This window comes from Cyphomyrmex costatus, unplaced genomic scaffold (genome assembly GCF_001594065.2).
Source record: "Cyphomyrmex costatus isolate MS0001 unplaced genomic scaffold, Ccosl1.0 scaffold14, whole genome shotgun sequence".
Lineage (NCBI taxonomy): Eukaryota > Metazoa > Arthropoda > Insecta > Hymenoptera > Formicidae > Cyphomyrmex > Cyphomyrmex costatus.
Genome location: NW_017275390.1, coordinates 1,145,251 through 1,164,900, shown reverse-complemented (window position 1 = coordinate 1,164,900; position 19,650 = coordinate 1,145,251). Strand labels below are relative to the sequence as shown.

Below are 19,650 nucleotides of genomic sequence, written 5' to 3'. Positions count from 1 at the left end.
ATGTATATTCTCGATTCAAAGTAATCTCTGTAATTGTTAATCCAGCAACCCGCGACGAATTACACAAACTACTCGACATTCTATAAATATGTGAGCATATCCTTGAAATATCATTAAAAATTACAAAAATAGACATAGACACGTATATGTACATACTCTAACACCGATTGTAGAAAATAAAACGCACGTGTGTTATACAGATACATAGTAAGTACACGTGTGTATCATCGAATCTACTAATGCAAGATGCTTGGCTACTTGTCAATCTAAAAGAGGGGCAAGGGGCGAGACACACTCTATAGGGATGTTCTTCGGTTAGCTATACATATATGTACATACGTATGTACAAACATATATGTATAGACGCATATGCCATACATAATGTGACATATTATCTGTCAAACAACTATTACGGGTGTGGAACGAATCCGTATTTACGCTATTCGAGCAAATAATGGCGAGATGTGTACATATATTATATATAATATATATATGTATGCATATATGCAATGCCTATAATGACCCATATTCGCACTCGTTTCTTAAAAAAACAATTTCATTTTTTTATGAAAAAACTGGAACTGATGCTGCACAAATCACAGCTGAGGATGTTGTTTATTTAAATAAATTTCTTTCTCTTTTTTAATTTGTAATTTATGCATATAATTTACTACCTTTGTAATAATTTGTTAATTTTTTATGTATTATATGTACTTTATAAAAATACAAATATGGTATAACTATTATTTATGAAAAAATTTTCATAAATTATAAAATATACAACTTTCTATTAATACTTTTATTATGTTCCAAGCAATATAATTTATTATTAACCTTTAAAGAATACAACGAAGATCTATGTAATACTTCAATATTTTTATATAAACCGATGACAGATATCGATGACATCTATAATAAAAATTAAATTTACTTTAAAACATTTTTCATATGTTTCAAATATCAAATATGTTTAATACGAATAAAGGTCAAAAAGCGCAATTTGATCTAAATTTAGGATTGTATCCAATCCAATGATCAAGAGTTTCCAAACTAAAACGACTGAATCTTTTCAGAAAAACAGATGATTAAACTTGAAGATATATATTGAACATATACAATAATTAGTATATTCTTTTAATTTAATTTGAGAAAAGAAAAATTAAGCAGTCGTTTCTATAATTTTAATTGTGATAGTATTCTTCTAGACTTTATATATTAATTAGCAGAACATATATACTTTTCTATTATTCATCTATCACCTTTGAAAAAACCTTATATTCTCAATGTGTTCACTTATTTTTCTCTCTTTCTCTCTCTCTAAAAATAAGAGAGACAGAAGACATATCAATTATGAAGTGAAAAGTGACAAGTTTGGAAACCATTGATCCAAACATATGGAAATATAATCAACATTGATAAAACGTACAGTCATTCATAGAGGAATTTCGCTAGTGGACCGAAACAGTTGAGCTATTTTTCGTTTCGATCCGTTGAAGATTTTCGCCTCTTTCATAGATCTTTTCAATTTCACTAAATATTCGCATTCGCGGTATATCTAATTCTTAAAAGTCGCAATTTAGCACATAATTACGCGTTTTTTTTCCTGCATAATCATAAAATTATTTATAATAAGTTATTGCTGTGTGCGTTGCGTTATTATTTTATAAAATCTTAATTTCGATTTATCACTTTATTCCAATTACGTTTCTAATTAAATTTTTTTCATTCCAATCATAATCGAACGTATAACATTAAGAAATCGATTATCGAAAATTAGCGGTAATTGATATCGATGTAGACTGTTTTGAGACAAATGGATCGGATTAACTTGATTGATTATTCTGCGCTGACTTCGCCAGCTTTGTAGTAAGTTCAATACGTCCCGTGTAGTTGGAGATTTCGTGATATCTAGTATAAACTACTTGTTTACTATTAACCATTATTACGACGACATGACCGTCCAATTATTTCCACGTTTTCCCATATTTCACAATTCTCACGTATGTTCTTTCTCGAGAATGAATAAAAGCCAATAAAATATCGAGACAAAACAATTATTCATTTTAAATACGAGACGTAAAATGCACATATAGATTTTGCAATTTTTATCAATTTTATCGATGACACAAGTATGTAATATCTCATCACGTATGTGTTAAGATATAACCCGCAATTTTATATTATTATATTTCGTGTACAGTGTACATTATTCTTATAAGCTTGGATAAAAGATTGTAACAAATCTTTTAATAGGAATTTCGAATAAGCAATTTTCAATAAAAAATTTCGTAAAGACAATAAAATTTGTTAACAAATGCGTTTAGATGGATGTACAGCGGATCTAATTGATTTGAATTTTACTAAACTTCCAGAGACCCCCGAGTGTTGTTGTAATTCTTACGATAAATGATCGCTCACGATATATTAAACGATTGATTGATATATTAAACGATAGCGATTGAAAGAATGTTCTGAAGAAACACAACATAACCCAATGATTTGCCTACCTTGCATCAAATTATTTTTCGATGGAGTGATAACGATGGCGATTCGATGAAAGAGAAAACTGCTTGAGTCCACTGCGACGACAATTTGCGTTACCCAGAATTTTCGTTTCGCAAGACGTGTATGTGCGTGGAGTTCAATACCTTAATTCTCGATTGTAAAAATGCATATTTTCTTTTAATCCTTTCATTATTCATACACTTATATACAAACATTTGAATGCAGGAAACAGTTTCATAAACAATAAACATATTTTTTTTATTAATACATATAAATGTTGCTTTGCATCATTTATAGTTTATGTAGATATAATAAAAGTGATCGATATACAATTACAATTTTCGTTTTCTTCACTATAAAAAAAAAAAAACAATTTGATACTGCAACGAAAGGATTAAAATTTGGGATATAGTTGCTTGCTTCTATGATGAGAGTTATATTTGTGGCATAAGTTATGTTATATACGACATAAAACAAATCATATATATCCAATGTAAACAACTAATTGTAAATTCTTGCGCTCTGGGTAACGTGCCACAGTCCTTGCAGGATATGAAGTGCGAGCCATGTGCATCGACTATATAAAGTATACGAAATAGGTATAGGGATGAACATCATATCGTGATAACCAATATGCCGAGTGAGCGAGGATAAAATATGATTATTTGTTTAATAAGCACTTAAATTAGCCGCGAAACCCGCATGTGTGCAATGATCTTCGGATAATCGATACGATCAATTATCCATTACCATCATGCTATTGTTATAATTTAATTTCCTGCTCAACCTCGCTCCTTCGATCATTTCATATAAGGGGTTGTCAAAGAAAGGGCTCTAATTTATTTCTGTGCACGAGCAAAGATATACACAGGTGCTCCATTCTGCAGTCGTTTCTATGAGAAGGAAATATATCAATACAGAAGAATTTGATGCAAAAAGATTTAATCCTTATAACTGTCATAATAAAATTGACAGTTTGTCATTGTGATGTAAGATAACAGTGGTGTAAGATATAATATACTTAATAATGACGACACTGCACAACTGCATTATAAAGCACCTCTCGAAAAGAGCGAAAAGACAGATGAATAGTTCTTCTATGTGGCGAGAGTGCAAGACGAATAAACGACAGGAGAAAAGGACAGAGAGAGATGTAATTTTGTTAAGATGGCTTGTTGAAGGAATGTATACAGAGACATGGAGATGTAAAATTTAACGGAAGATATAAAAGTACTGTCTGTCGTGGTCCGTGTAGAGCGCTGAAGAGAGGGCCGGAGGTACTTACCCTGTGCATCATACTTACTGGAAAAGTTCCGCGTCGCCAGCATGGTCGTCAATATAGCGCCCTGCAAGCAAAAAGGAAAGACGAATATACCATCAGTTTTCGCTGTCAGATAATATCAATAAAGTAAAGCAAACACGACGTAAAAGGATAGACAAATTCTTAATGGCAGTACAAACTTTGTTCCTTCGTAAAAATAAAATAAGATGTGTACACACACATACGTATTAGGTTAAGTTATCGATTAATCTATTATAATTTGACTTACAAGAAGATCAATAGGAGTCAATCGTGTGTGCACGATTATGATAAACGTCCGAGAAAAGTTTAAACTGTGGCATCATGATAGGCTTTTAATTACGGGAAATAATTCGCAGACATCGAGTCCGTGACTGATAGGCGACCTTAAGAGTGAAATGATTATACGAAGTTTCGGGTTGAAGTTTACTCGTAAACTCTCGTCTTTCAAGCTTGGTGACATTCGCGGCAAGTTGGGAACATTGTCGCACAGAATGACAACATTTCACTGTGTTCCATAGCAAACAGTTCGAGATGCGTCGCCGAACTTTATGTAATAAGGCCGTCCGTCGAACGAGATTCGCAAATGTAATCGGACGAATATTTCACGTCTGTTATCTCTAAAATGAAACGATATTTTATCTCGTCCGTCTGTTCCAAATCACGCCTGATTAGTAATATTGTTCATTTCCATTTTACATTCAAATTACGCGACTAATTGAATAAAGTCTTGATAGGGATTTATCGATATCTAGATCTCTTGTACGAGCAGAATATTATCGAATTCTAAAAAAGAAATAGCGTCAAAATTGTATTAATCCCGAAATTGGTTTTTATTAAGTCAAATTTTTACACGGCAACAATTATCGACCGCATAATTTGAAAGACAATGTTCATGCTCTTCTCCACAGTTATTTAAAGATACCTTACGAATTTCAAATCTCATTCAACACATTTCAGTCATAAAAGTGCAATTTTATCTCTTTCATCTCCCCTCTTTGGGAATTTTAATAAATCTGATTTAATCACATATATTAAACGCTAGACAAACTGGCAGCTGCAAATTTGCGTATGGCTAATTACATACTTTTTAATGCGTTTAAATCAATCAAGACAAACAATGAAAATATAACAATAATCGAAATAAAAACAAATAGGAATCCTTTCAGAGAGAGAGAAAAGGTAAAACAATTAATTTTTACTTCTTGTCACCAAAATATTTCATATTAAAACGAATATTCCGTTTTTGTCATAATATAATGTAAAGGCGTTTTTACACAAAAACTGAAACACTTCTCCCCTTTCATCGTTTGATCTATATCAACCTCTATCCGTATTATTACTTTTAGAGATATACAAAGTAACGAAGAACGCTAATTGAAAATCATTCGACTTGTGCAACTCGATGAGTGTTGTTGTACTCAATACATCTGCAGAACGTTTTGCAGTCCTAAATAATTCTACGTTATCTGTATATAACAAACACAATATAAATATCGTGAAAGTGTCGTATAATCGATATTCATTATCCCCTCGCCGTATCTAATGCTAAGGCGAACGACAAAACATTGCCAGACGTCAAACTGACAGTGATTAAAATTTCATTACCTCGGACACGGTTGCCACCTATTGTCTGCACAACATAAATTTATTCCTCAGTGCTCGCATGTCTCAATCTGCGCGAGAACAAACGAACGAACAAGAGGAAGGTGTCATTAAACTTCCTCACTGGGCATTTGCACTTTTATGAGTCAGGATTTAATCAGTATTCAGCTGGTTGCTTCGACGTCCCTGTCATTTCTATGTGCTTGACTGATTACCTGCCTCTAACGCGAGTTCGCTACTATTTCGATAAAACTGGTACTTGAAGAAACACGATAGAAGAGCAAGGCCTCGTAAGTATCTCAAAACTCATTGATTCTATAATAATGAATATAAATTGATAATTATAAGATAATTTATTCTTTATGACAAACCGCATTATCAATGTCTCCAAGTCAAGTAATGTAAATTATAATATAAATTACAAAATTTTCTAATTATGTTGTTCAATATAAACATGGATTTATCTATTGTTATTGCATAATATTGATAAAATCAAGTCATCGTTGCGCTAAAATCATGACAAAAGAAAATGGTATAATACTTTTATCACGCCATATAAAGAAAAAGATATAAATCTATCATTGTTATATAATTGCATATTGATTTCACCGATCAACAGTGAAACCATTTTTTACCAATTAATATAACAAAGAAGTATTTATTTTCAAAATTATATTTTGTTTTTATTATCTGACAGGATAATATAAATGATTATAAATGGAAATTAAAAGAAATAAGGTATCATAGGCAGTATTATTGAAATTACAATTTTTTAAATACTTTCAAAGTTTATATATACCGTTCGTTCATTTTCATTATGGAGGAGACTGATAATTGGCTTGCAATGGTATTCGATTCTCACAGGGACAACCTCGCGCAAAAAATATGATCGCCGTGACTGAATAAATTAACCCAGGTAACCAATTATAATTACGTCACACAGGGGTATAGACGAACATGAACTTGATCGATTTTGCGTGCTTCCTATCGTCGACTGTTATTAAGATAACGACCGAGTTCATTCGCGAGATCAGCAAGTTTTAATGTAATTCGAGCCGGTTTTGAAAACGCATTATTCTCATCTCAACGCGTGAAAATTATCTTACAATATAATACTTATAAACATTATAGTAATGTCGTCGTTTTTCAACAACATTAAAATCCATTTAATATAGAAAATTACAGCTCAGTTTCTGCAAATGTAATTACTAATATCTCTTCATTATTTTATATAAAAAATAATATTTAACCCACACACGCATACACACATAAAAAATTATTTAATTAAATTTTCACAAAGTGTAATATAATCAAAGTAACATAAATCATAACGAGATTTTTCTAATATTAAAACATCAATATGTATATCTTTCTGCAAGAGCCAATACCTTTTTTTCCGTTTACAAAGAAACATACTTTGTTCCTGATATTAAAAACGCTATTGAATTATATAACCGTATGTTACCATATTAACCACAGTAACCATAAGTACAATTCAAATATCATGCACATGAACGATAAGACTTGCGCACGTGTTGTTTAATCGCGATTGCGAGCCATTACTGTTGGACGTTTAATAACCGTTCATGCGCCGTCGTTCATATCAAATAATGAAACGTTTTCTTTGCGCTTTGTTCGGGCATTGAACGACTACTATACGAGTATTGTCGTGATTATATCATTCAATTGAGACTGTAAGCATGAAGAAATAGGTCGAAATTGCGTATCCAATTCTACTCGTAACTTACAAGAACATAATTCTTACAAATCAATGTTCAATTCAAATTCAATAGACATTGCTATAGTTAACCAAGTGTAATTTTACATTAAAAAAGCAAATGATATATGAACCCATATTTAATCAAGATATAATTGCATTAATATATAATATTTTTATAGATATTAAAATTAATTTGAAATAGCGCGATAACTTTTAAAATAAAATATTTGAAATATATTTTCTCCTTCAAAATTTCTAACTCAACGTACAAATACAATAAAAGAAAATACATATAGCAAGAATTTAAAAAAAGAATTAAAACAAATATTTGTAACACAAAAAGTTATTACGAGTTCGCGTTCCTGAAATTCTGTATCTAGAAAAAAATTTGTAAATGTCATGAACTATATAACCATCCAAACAAGAATTACAATCGTACTTAAAAAAAAATATTACAGGTCGCACTGCTCACTTGTACGCTAATTCTCGATAAAATCAACGAAATCGAATGAAACTTAAAACATATTATAATTGAATTTTTCACGTATTCCCATATCTTTACAAACGTTCAATGTTTCGCGGAATTTTTGCATTCTCAGTTTCACAGTCAATCAAATCCTTTGAGAGAGTGTCCTCGCACGTGTCTCAAGTTTTCGACGCATTCCGATAACGACGGACGAACGTTATAACACACTTGGCTCTGATACGAAAGCGGTACTCTCCGCTCTCGTACACCGCGTCGAGAGTGCGGCGATTGCAACGACAAGTGGAGTAGTACTGCTCGATGCGTGCCATCGTTTAATCGTCAGTGACTTGTCGAACAACAGTGCCGTAGGAACGGCTAGGTAGGGAGACATTATTAATTCCTGATCGAATCGAGGAGCTTATCACTTTGCTTTAAAAATTTTCGAAATTCGGTACTAATTTTTTTTCACATTTTAATTACTTCCTTACATAAATCATAAATCACTTGAAATGTCCATTGTTTTAATGTTGAAATATTAGTATAATAGAATCTTGAGACCGTAAATAGTCAAAAACGTTACAATTTTTATTACTTATTCATCATCAATAAAAAAAGGAGTTACGTAGACGATGCACAGAACTACGTATGTTATTTAAAAAAAGTAAAATTTATATATAAAAAAATTTCTTCTTTTTCTTCAAGATATTTTTCACGTATATATAATTTACGTTTTAACAAGTTCAGCAATTTTTTTTGAAATGTTATAATGTATGTTTAGCGAAATTAACTTCTTGTTCCATAATGTTTCCCAAGAAAGAATTGATAAGAATTTACTATATCTCCGGCCACGATGCGTCATGTGACGTTCTAATTTTACAGATGTTACTAACATCCGCAGCTCCGCACGGACGCAATCCAGACCGCAATGTGATAAGCGGACATAATGGAATTTGCATTTGTAAATGGCCAGAGCTAATATATGAGATTTTGCGGCCGGCGAGAATGAGAATTTACGGCGCGATTACCGTCATACATTTCCGTGAACTATAAAATTAGCAATTGATAATCGCGAATCAAACAAATTTCGACAAATCTCTCGACAACTCCCATAAAAGCCTGTATTCGTATATATACCATATTCCTATATATTCATACATTTCCCGAAATGAACCTCTTGCGAATTTCCATTTCCATTTATCTCGTAATTTAACGATTATTCGGATCAAATATAATCCGACTACTAATTAAGACAAATGCAACATTGGAAACGGTGAAATTATAGAAGATAACAAAACGATTGTTTGTCCGAATGAGTATAAAGTGTATTTTGTATTTTTAAACGGTTAAATTCGCGTGATATACATGAAGTCTCGATTTTTATTTTAAATTTTACTGTTTCATGCAAATAGAAAAATGTATTTTCATTTATTGCGCAGTAACTGGATTTTTGAAATAACCGAGCCGTTTAAATAACAAACCACAAATTTATAATGGAAAATTCCGAAATCGTTGTCGAAAAAATATAGTAAAATTTAAGACAATGATAGGTAATCATGTTAAATAAATGTATATACATAGGACAAAACTTTTGAGAAAAAAAAACTCACCTTTAACTTGCGCCTTGCATTGAATTTCTTCAAGCAATCCACGGTCTCTTGTCTATGCACCACAGATGCAACACGCTCACGTTGCTGAAACACAAAGTAAACAGGAAACGGTATCAGGTATCGTTCGAAGAGAGAATGATTCGAGTTACCCAAGATTAAATCTTAAGTTTCGCACGTTTCGTTAAAAATAAAATCCTATTTATGCAAAGAAGAGACAAGCTACGAAAAAAAAAATGTCAAATTATGTTCGTTTAACTTGCGTTACTATTATCCATAAAAAGATATATCTCGTTATTTTATCAATCTATATAAGTACACATTTTTCATCTATCCAATTCAAATAACTACCGTATTTTAATATATTAAATTGCATATATAGATATGATGTACAATACATTACGTAATATTACGTAGATATATAAATGCAATACTCGCGTGCAATAAGATCTCTTTGCTATAGTAATCTAATATGATATAATCTGATATTTTCTAATATGATTAAGTTACTTTCTGAATTATGTAAACGTGTAATATAAATTTGAACGAAATTGTTGACCCTGATAAGATAAACTTACGCAGATCCATGGATGCTTCAGTGCCTCGCTGGCAGTGATCCTCTTTCCTGGATTCACCGTCAGCATCTGATTGATAAGGTTCTTGGCTTCCGGCGTGACGGTGTCCCATTCTGGACTCGGATACTATACACAAAACGAACGTAAAGAAGTTAGTTATAATTCTGTATGTAAATATAATAAGATAATTACGCAAGTAAATGTAAACAATCGACAGAAAGCGTTCTTTTCAATCAATTTAACATATAGAAATGTCTTCAATAAATTACTTTTTTAACGTATCGCTTTTCTTTCAGTTTTGCGTTGATATAAAATCTAAAAAAAACTGAATAAATCATTATAATACATACATCGTATGATCCGGCCTTGATTTGCCCATAGAGTCGATGCTGATCTTCGTCCCAGAAGGGTGGATAACCGACCAGGAGGATGTACAGTATGACACCGCACGCCCATATGTCGACTGGCTTTCCGTATGGCTCTTTCTTCAGCACCTCCGGACTGAGATAGCCGGGCGTTCCAGCGAAACCTTTTTATGAATCATTTAGGTTCATTCCCGTTTGAAGGACACGACCCACGCCGTAAGATCGAAGGGATCAAGGCTTTACGTGCGCGAAATCACGTTCCGAGTATTATCACTCATTGCTTCAATTAATTTCCCTCATTCAGAAAGCAAACACGACAGTCGCTCGCAAACTTTTATTACGTTTTTGTGTGATTGTTGATTTATTAATAAATTAGTTGGAAAATTTTAAAGTAAAATTGACATTTTTATAAAATATTAGTAATTTTTATAGATAATCGATGGCGATGCATGCTGTTGTGTATCAGTTTTCATTAAAATATAATATGTATTTATAAACAATTTGCGCAATAAACTAATAACCACTATAATTGGTCAGAAAAAGCATCTCTACGCGAGGTATAGTAATTTAATAACATAAATTACAGATTTTTACGCTAATCGTTGATTAGATATTAGGTTTATTTCACAAGTGACTATAAAAGTTAATAAATATTTATTTTGAATCATGCAAAATTTATTCCTTCAGACAATGTATTAAAAACTATCTAAATAACAATAGTGAAAATAAAAATATAAAAGGGCGATAAAATTTTTGCTATTAATAATACGCGAAAAACTGGGGCAATCACGTGCTTCGTGAGAGCTCGGTCAGTATTTTTTAAATTTTACATTGGCGATTTTATCGCGTTTTACCACGTGTAATTAATTTTCAATAAGCATACATGGCCGTTGTACAACCGTTATGATTGTAGTCAGAGCGCAGTCGTGCTTTGACGCAGCGAAAGCAACACAACTGAGCAATTAAATCGTTTATGGTTGCCCTCGAAAATATTCTGCCAACGATCACGTTGGACTCTTCGGCTCAACGTATTTTGCTAACCATTCGCTAAAAATGTTTCCGCAAACATAGTAAATTTCTCGAAAAACAAATAATACAGTTACGGATGCCGTCATAATTACAAGTGTACAGAGAAATCTGCTTGCAAGAACTAGTAACACATTTCCTTTGGACTGAACATTTTAATCATCATGTGATTATTTATTTCATTTAGCCAATAAGCACTCGCTCTGTGCAAAACTGCAATTGAGTAAATATTGATTTTTCGAACAATGTATTTCAATTGTAATGTATTTCAATGTATTTCAATTAAACTATCCATTTTGGCGTCTTTTACTCTTTTGCATTTTAATTGCCTCGCTCAGGCTATATAATTTCCATGTACGTGGAATAATATTCATTTTTGACATAGATTTGACGAATGTATAGTGCATGCTTTTACAGTATCATATAAAGAAAGAAATCAATTGCGGCGATAAAGATAAAAAGTAAAAAAGTATTCCTGGGATACAAAATTGTATATCTGATCTATTAGGATAATATATTACACAAAGTGTCTCAAAAAGCTTGTATATAATTTTGTGATTTTTTTTAAATAAGAAAATAAAAATTTCAAGCATTCTCAACAAATCGGCAAAACAATCTCAATGCAATTAAATCTTGTAACCGTTAATATGAATTTAAGTGAATATTATATATAGTTAAGATATTTGACATTAAAAATATCACAGAAGCTACACACGGTAAATAAACGTTTGAGACAAAAATTTCCCGCAAGATTGTCTTCGAATTCAATAAGGAATGTAAAATCAAGCAGAAGTTTCTTTATGGCAGTGCCTGCATGCGCGGAAGAATTCAACGTGCTATCGGAAAACGTTCCCCACGCGTATTTTTGCATAAATAAGAACAAAACGAGTAGCCAGCTGGCTGGCACGCAAATATGCCGGCTCGTATAGACATTTGAGTGCACAATGTATGTAAATCAAATGGACAAGGCACAAAGTAGACAGAAAGATTCAAGTTCACGCCTCGCACAGAAGGTGCTGTCAACAGCGAAATAGTTCATAAGAACAATGGATTTACGATTTAAAAATGAAATCTGCTGAAATTCCCCGAAATATATATTTTAACGATAAGGCTGCCATCAGTCAATATTTTTTTCACTTTCCTCCCTCGAGCAAATGTTAATACACTTATATAAAAACATACTCGAAGAAAATATGTAAAATAAAAACGAGTAAAGAAGAAATAAAATAATAAAGAAAAATATGAGAAGAAAAGAAATTCTATTTCTAGAAAGAAATATAAAGTTTTCTCTAAAATTCTTTTTTAATGAAAAAATCTAAATAATAGTACTTCTATTAGAATAAGTTTGCAATAATTTTTCGATATCATTGACATTTCTTGCATTACGCTAATACTAATGTGTTTCATACCATAAGAAAATAATATGTTATACGATACGAAGAAAATATAGATGCAAGTTACAACTGTATAGCGATGATATTTGAATGAAGACTACGTAGAAGGGCAACTCTATGTTTCACTTGTAAATTATAGTATCGGATAAGTTCGCAACTTGAGCAATGATATTTCGCGAATCCTATCATTTTGCTTATATTAAAGAGAGAAATATTAGGTCATTGAGTATCCAATGTCAATTTTTCATATTATTGTTAATACGAAATGTCTACACATTTTTTAAAAAAATGTGACACAGTATTTATTATTATATTATTATTATACTATTCGATATAAAGCAAAATTTCAGCTTCGAGAATCTGTTTTTTATATTGCGTTACGACGATTTTTAACGGAGTTATGAGTAACTAAAGTCGAAATGCTTTTTTCATTTAATCCACGATAACTCAGTAACAAAAAATCTTAGCAACAATTTTAAAAAATGATTTTGTAGGGAAAGTTTGAGCTTTTATGTTAGAAAGTCGAATATTTTTACAAATTTTTTTTAACACATGACAAGCCCACAAAATAACAAAAACATTTCATTTTATCCTGCTTATAGTTTTACATATAAAAATTACTAAAGTCGCTGAAACTCAAAAAACATAGCGGGCTTTTGAAAATAGAGATTTTAAGCTTTAAAATTCTTTTCTTTAATTTAAATTTCGTTCAATTTTTACGGCTATTATTAATAATAATACGAAAAACGGACATTTCGTACTTAATGACCTAGTAGTTTGATCTCTTAATCACGCTGAAAATTTCAACGCAATGTGTCACTTTTTTATATCTCTGTTCTGACTTTTTGTGACTAACGCTAATCTTTCTCAAATTTGCACAATTTTAATTCTCGCTATTAATCTTTATAATGGCCCCTGTCCGATTGCGAGGAAAAAAGATGGAACATTCGCGTTATTAAACAGAAGTTAAATATCACGAAAGAATTGTGAAATGACGCATGTTTTTCTTCCTATACGAGAAACTTCTTATAAAGATTCCCGCAAATTAGCATGGCTCGGTCGCTTGGATCATCGTTAGAATTAGACCGACGCGTCAAGACAAAGTCTAACTAAGTATTACAAATTTCAGCGAATTATAATTTACCAAAAAAAGCAAAGTCAACTTACCATACCATGCCTGCGCTTCACCCTGCACCTCGATCGCCAGACCAAAATCCGCTAATTTCACAGCCGCGCCTTTCGCCTTGCTCGCGAGGAGTAAATTTTCGGGCTGCAACAGAAAATGGCAACAGATCCGTCGACATCGTTAAATGCTCGATATCGAGTCGATATTCATTAACTCTTTAACCAAAATTTCGACTGACACTCGAGTAAGATTCAAAAACATTCCGTATGATTTCATTGACATTAAAATAGACGGAAAGTATACGTCCTCTCATCGGAATTAATAGAAAATGTGACTCTAAATTACGGAATTACTGAGTTCTGAAAATCGATAATGTTAGCGAATTTTAAGCTCTGATCGAGAACACGATGAAAAATACCGTCTTCTATTATTATTGTACATATTAGAGTTTCCGGAATATCCCATAGAAATCGCGAAAGGCAGATGAAGCATTGGACGGAAGTGCATTGTAGAAGGATAAACCGCGCTGCAGGCGTTCGCTCGCTGTATTTCAACGTCAAACGCGCAGTACGCTCAACAAACTCGACCCTTTTTCTCTACGTACTTTCAGATCCCGGTGCACAACTCCGTTATGGTGGCAGTGGTGAACGCTTTCCAGGATTTGTTGAATACAGTGCGAGGCGTCCGCCTCGCTGTAGAATTCCCGGGCGACGATGTCCTCGAACAGTTCTCCGCCGGTGACTCTGTAAGCGTTTTACGTTTCAATTCCATTTCGCGAGCGCGTCGCGAGATCGCGTGGTAAAGCAATATCGTCAAGTAGCGGGACGTTTAACCCCGGAAAAATAAAAGTAGCGTGAATTTTCGTAAATGCTTCATATAACGTAAGCGTGTTCTCGCAATACCGCTTGTATTCGTATTTGTTGTGCAAAAAATACGAGATATAGCAAGATATCTCCTACAACATTATACACGTAAAATCTCATTGATTAGTATTTAAAGACAACTACTGCATATGTAGCTATATTTATTACCTACATTAAAATACGACAGGCCTACATAACAGCTGAACGATAAAGAAAATTTACAAGAAAAAATTATACATGACATATGACAGATGAAAGAAAAGTTCTGCATTAAAAATTAAAATACGCCGTATATCCTGAATGTGTGCGTAGAATTAAAAGTAATTAACTGCTTAAATATTAAAAATTCAGTAGACGAAACTGAAAAATGGCGTGCCTTGGTAAAAAAAAGTTGAGCAAAAGACAAACGGGATGAAATAAAATCCTTTGTAACGTGTAGATTAATCGGCGACGTGGCAAAGTAGCAAAGTCATATAGTTGCCACATGGCAAAAAGAAAAATACGAGATTTATGGTATACGATAAATTAACGTTACAAATATAAGAACGGGAGTAGTCACGTATTCTAGTGCAGAAATTAAATTAGGCGCGATACTTTCTCGATTCGTGCGTAGATCGCCGACGATTTTAAAAGGCCACAGATTGGTATCTACTTGATGCAATTAGAGTTCACAAATTGCCTCGCTGTCGTTCGTTGCTGCTAGGAGCCTGTTAGTGGAATCGAGACTAATAGATGAACGTGATGGCCCATATTCGGAACGCGCTTTGATCGATAAATACGCGCTTTTATTTCCGAAACTCCATGGCATATGTAATGTAAATTGTATGCTAAATGCGCGTTAACATTGTTACAAGCGCATTCTGAATACGAACCAATGACTCGAGAATCACGTCTATTGTTAGCTCAATCGTATCGAGTACTCCCACCATAATTATGTGGATGGAAAATGTAAAATTTTTTAAATAAAGAGATAGTTATATAAATTCTCGTTCCTTTTCTTTTGGAAAAATAATAAATTTTAGAATTACTATGTGTTTTAAAAAATAACAATATTTCATCTTGTTTAGAAATTTGATGATAATATTTTATATATATTTTATTTGATTCTGTAATTAAAGGATTATCATGTTATGACTTGTCTATAATTTTGTATTTGACTCTTATATACCTTTATCTATCTTTGTTGTTTAAATATTTCATCTTCCCACATACAAATGAAATAATAATTGTAATTTTTCACAAACAAATAATGCCAATTACAATATTTTCTTCTCGTTACGTATCAGATAGAGACACACATACATAATTTACATACAAATGGTTAACCATTTAACGGCAAGTGATACAAAAGTGATAAAAATGTTAAATGTTAAAAATGTTATTAAAATAAATTGTATAAATTGTGCATTGTCATTATAATCATTCGAGATTTCAATTACTACCATTCGAGCTTTATAGAGAACAATCAATTTATAAACATATCAAAGAGAACACACACGCACAAAAGAGATGTATAAAAGAGTTTAATTAGATTTAATAGCTAGATACAACAATTTGGTGTACTTACAGATCAAAGACAAGATAATGGAAATTCTCCTCTTGTATACTGTCATGTAATCTCACTGTAACAGAGAGGATGACAAGACGTCAAGTTTGCGTAAGTACTTATTAAAATTTTGTATTTTAAGTGATTCCTATATTTAGGCGTATCCTGCAAAGGACCAAAAGAACGAAATGTGTTATATAAGCTGTTCCATTCTTTAGAATCTACTTTATGCTTTTTTTTATTTAGCATGATTTTATATTTGTTAAAAATCAAATAAGATTTATTTAACGAATGAGATTTTAAAAAAGTATTTACATTTTAAATATAATTATGTATAATTCTATTGTCTATTTTTATTTCATGTTTTATTTACTTATTTTTTCTCTCTCTCTCTCTCTCTCTCTCTCTCTCTCTCTCTCTCTCCCTCCCTCCCTCCTTTTATTCATAATATATTTTAACATATTTAGATCTTGCATCAGCACAAATTTTGAACTACCGCATTGCGTATATCCGATTAAACTTTCCACAATTAGAAAATGCATGCTGATCGAGATTGCGATTATCGATGACACCGGAGTGCATATAATCGTGAAGCTTACTCCGTTTAAATTTCACGAGTTTGCGTGCCATAAGCTCGATGACAATTCCTAACAAGTTGTAGGTTTCACGAACGTGATAATCGATGCCACATGCCGGAATATCCGAAATCGTTAAATCCGGAGGACAATATCATTAAACATTGAGTTTGCGTGCCGTAAGCTTAATGACAATTTCTAACAAGTTGCAGCTTTCTCTGTTTAAATTCCGCAAGTTTGCGTGCGCCATAAGTTTAATGACAATTCCTAACAAGTTATATAGATTTCATGAACGTGACAGTCAATACTACATGCTGGTGATATCCGAAATCATTGAGTCCAGTATCATCAAACAGAAACGTGACGCCATTATCTTATATTATTCTCTTTACTGTTATTGAACAATCGTCGAGCAAACTGACGCCTTCTTGAAGAACGATTGTCGTCAATTAACTTGCCTAACAGTCCGCACAACGCTAGGCTAGCAATTGCGCTCGATTCATAGCGACTAGATTCAACTCCACTCGATTCAACGATGTTCAAGAATATAAAGATTAGTGCCACTTATTATGAGACGATTATCATGAATAAAATGCAATTAAGTTGTGAATAATGAAATTGCGCATAGTAAAGGTAGTAATTGACAAGTAAGATAAATTATCTGTAATTGACAAAGAAATGTATTTATCAATTATGTTTAAGATATCCTACCATATTCTTATTTTAACATCAAATTTTATCGCTACGCACATTAAAAACACGAAAATAAAAAATTATTTTGCAACTAATATCGTTAATTCATTATTTTAATTAATTCTTTATTAAATGTATAGAAAATATATTTCAGTTAAAGATTTATAAAATAGAAGAGAGCGAGTAATCAATTTCGTAATATGGGGGGAGGGGGGGGCAAATTAAAATTACAGAACCCCGAATCATATAGTAAATTTAGGTCGCGCAATAGTTTTCTACACGGATATTGAACAAGTTGAAGACTGCAAAACAGAGATCGATTTTCGAATACGAGAGAATATCGTTTATATAATGTTTAAACAACACTTACTATGATTACTACATGTAATATTAAAGTCAATGAGAAAGAACACTTTTCTCGCTCTTTTAATCCGAGAGTAGCAATTTGGGTCCGCTTTGAGCTTAATCAGAGTCAAATGAAGACATAGCCTATTCTTTTATACGTGAAAAATACTATGTCATTTAATGACTCATATAACGACGCATATAATGACACGCTTTTCTTTGCATTCGTTATACAACAACAACAAGAATTATTCTCAATTAATATCTGTCGGATGACACGAAGAAACCTTCCACGATGCCAAGGCGCTATTTTACGCGCTAAATGTCAAGATAATCCGACTTCTTAATGAATACACAAGTTTTCTTTGTTACAAAAGTTGCCGGCGCGGTTCAAGTAAACACAAGACGTATCTTTTTGCATAGCAACAAACAACATGCTAAGCAAAAATAAAATTTCAATCTCTACTCTTGTATATAAAACTTGAAACTCTCAAACTTTTTTTAATTGTAAGACATTTATGATGCCTGTTGAGAAAAACGATTTAGTCAAATAATTAAATTTCCAATTTATTGATATTTTAACTTACGTTTTCCTACTTACTCAGCAATATATAATAATTCTAATAGATAATTCAAAATGTAATAGAAATAAAATATTACTATTTGTGAAGTACTTATTTTAGGAAAATTCCATGTGCTCTATTCTTCGCTAAAATATACTTTGATTTGTCTTATGTACCTATCCGGCAGCATTTTCGCCGCAATGCGCTGTCCTCTATGCGTACCTATTTCGAGATCGATCAACGAACTGGGTTGCTATACCGCCATAATGAGAGCAAAAGTTTTCCTGACAGAAGTATTATTTCACGTTAACGTGCAGTGTTAATACGATAACTCGCTTTGACATAAAATCTCGCAAAGTAAACGAAAACCAGTATTTCCAACAACGACTGTTATCAGTGTCCGTCCATATTAACGAATAAAGAAAATTTAACTAAAATGATGTAGATGAGATGGGAATCATATTAATGGACAACACCATTACTCATTCCTCTTGATCCTCAATCGATTTTTTTAATATGATTGACATTAATGATGGATTCGCGTCTTAAAGTTTCATTGTATCTGACAAGCATTCATGCATAAGATGAAACGTAAAATAAATTTCAGGGTAAGAGTTCTAATAAATAAAAAAAAATGAACAAATTAGAAGATGCATATCAATATACTCGTATTAAGACTAACTGGTGTAATCTAAAATACGTGATATTTTGTGTATGTATTGTTATAAATTTTACATATATTTATCAGCGACAAAAAAGGAAACAAATTTCATAAGAATATATAAACAAGTGATAAACTTAATTAATATTAAATAAACAGTTAGAACATATTCAAGTTCTCAAAGTTTGTGTTGATTATAATTTTACACTTTCCCCTCGCACTTTTTATTTTTAGAATAATCAATAATGAATCGGGCTCATATTTTATTTTATTTTATTTTTTATACTGCGTTCGATTCAGTAAAACCTAAACAGAAATCCGAGATAAAAGAAGAAACTAAAATAAGCATTATCAAAGTATGTCAGGAAAAGGATATATATACCTATAAGTCTTTACTAATTAAAAAAGAAACAATTTTTAAACTGCTTTACATAATAATAGTCATTAAGTTTTACTCTTTAATTATAAATAAATTATACTTTAATTGCATAATACTTCCAATTGTGTACATAAAACAATATTATACCATTTTGCTTATAATTCTCTATTACCAATTTCTTTTTATAGTTATTTTCATATATATATTTTTCACAAACTCATATCCAATTTCGCGTTTAATTTGCAAATAAATATTTTCCATCGATTCAAGTTATAGTATTTCAATATTGATTGCGGGCTGCGAGTCGAAGTACTGTGTGTTCTAAGTTTATATGAATAT

At 31.9% G+C, this 19,650-nt stretch overlaps 1 protein-coding gene across 1 annotated transcript in view; it reads right to left on the bottom strand.

The window, feature by feature from the left end:
- The window catches only part of CaMKII (Calcium/calmodulin-dependent protein kinase II), an 82,021-nt gene that overhangs the window by 37,057 nt on the left and 25,314 nt on the right, over nucleotides 1–19,650 (bottom strand). Inside the window, exons 4-10 of the mRNA XM_018551333.1 lie at nucleotides 16,117–16,171; nucleotides 14,291–14,429; nucleotides 13,728–13,830; nucleotides 10,126–10,304; nucleotides 9,779–9,901; nucleotides 9,204–9,287; nucleotides 3,791–3,851 (exon numbers count right to left, since the gene is read on the bottom strand). Coding sequence (XP_018406835.1) covers nucleotides 3,791–3,851; nucleotides 9,204–9,287; nucleotides 9,779–9,901; nucleotides 10,126–10,304; nucleotides 13,728–13,830; nucleotides 14,291–14,429; nucleotides 16,117–16,171 — 744 coding nt within the window. The remainder of the gene's footprint in view (nucleotides 1–3,790; nucleotides 3,852–9,203; nucleotides 9,288–9,778; nucleotides 9,902–10,125; nucleotides 10,305–13,727; nucleotides 13,831–14,290; nucleotides 14,430–16,116; nucleotides 16,172–19,650) is intronic.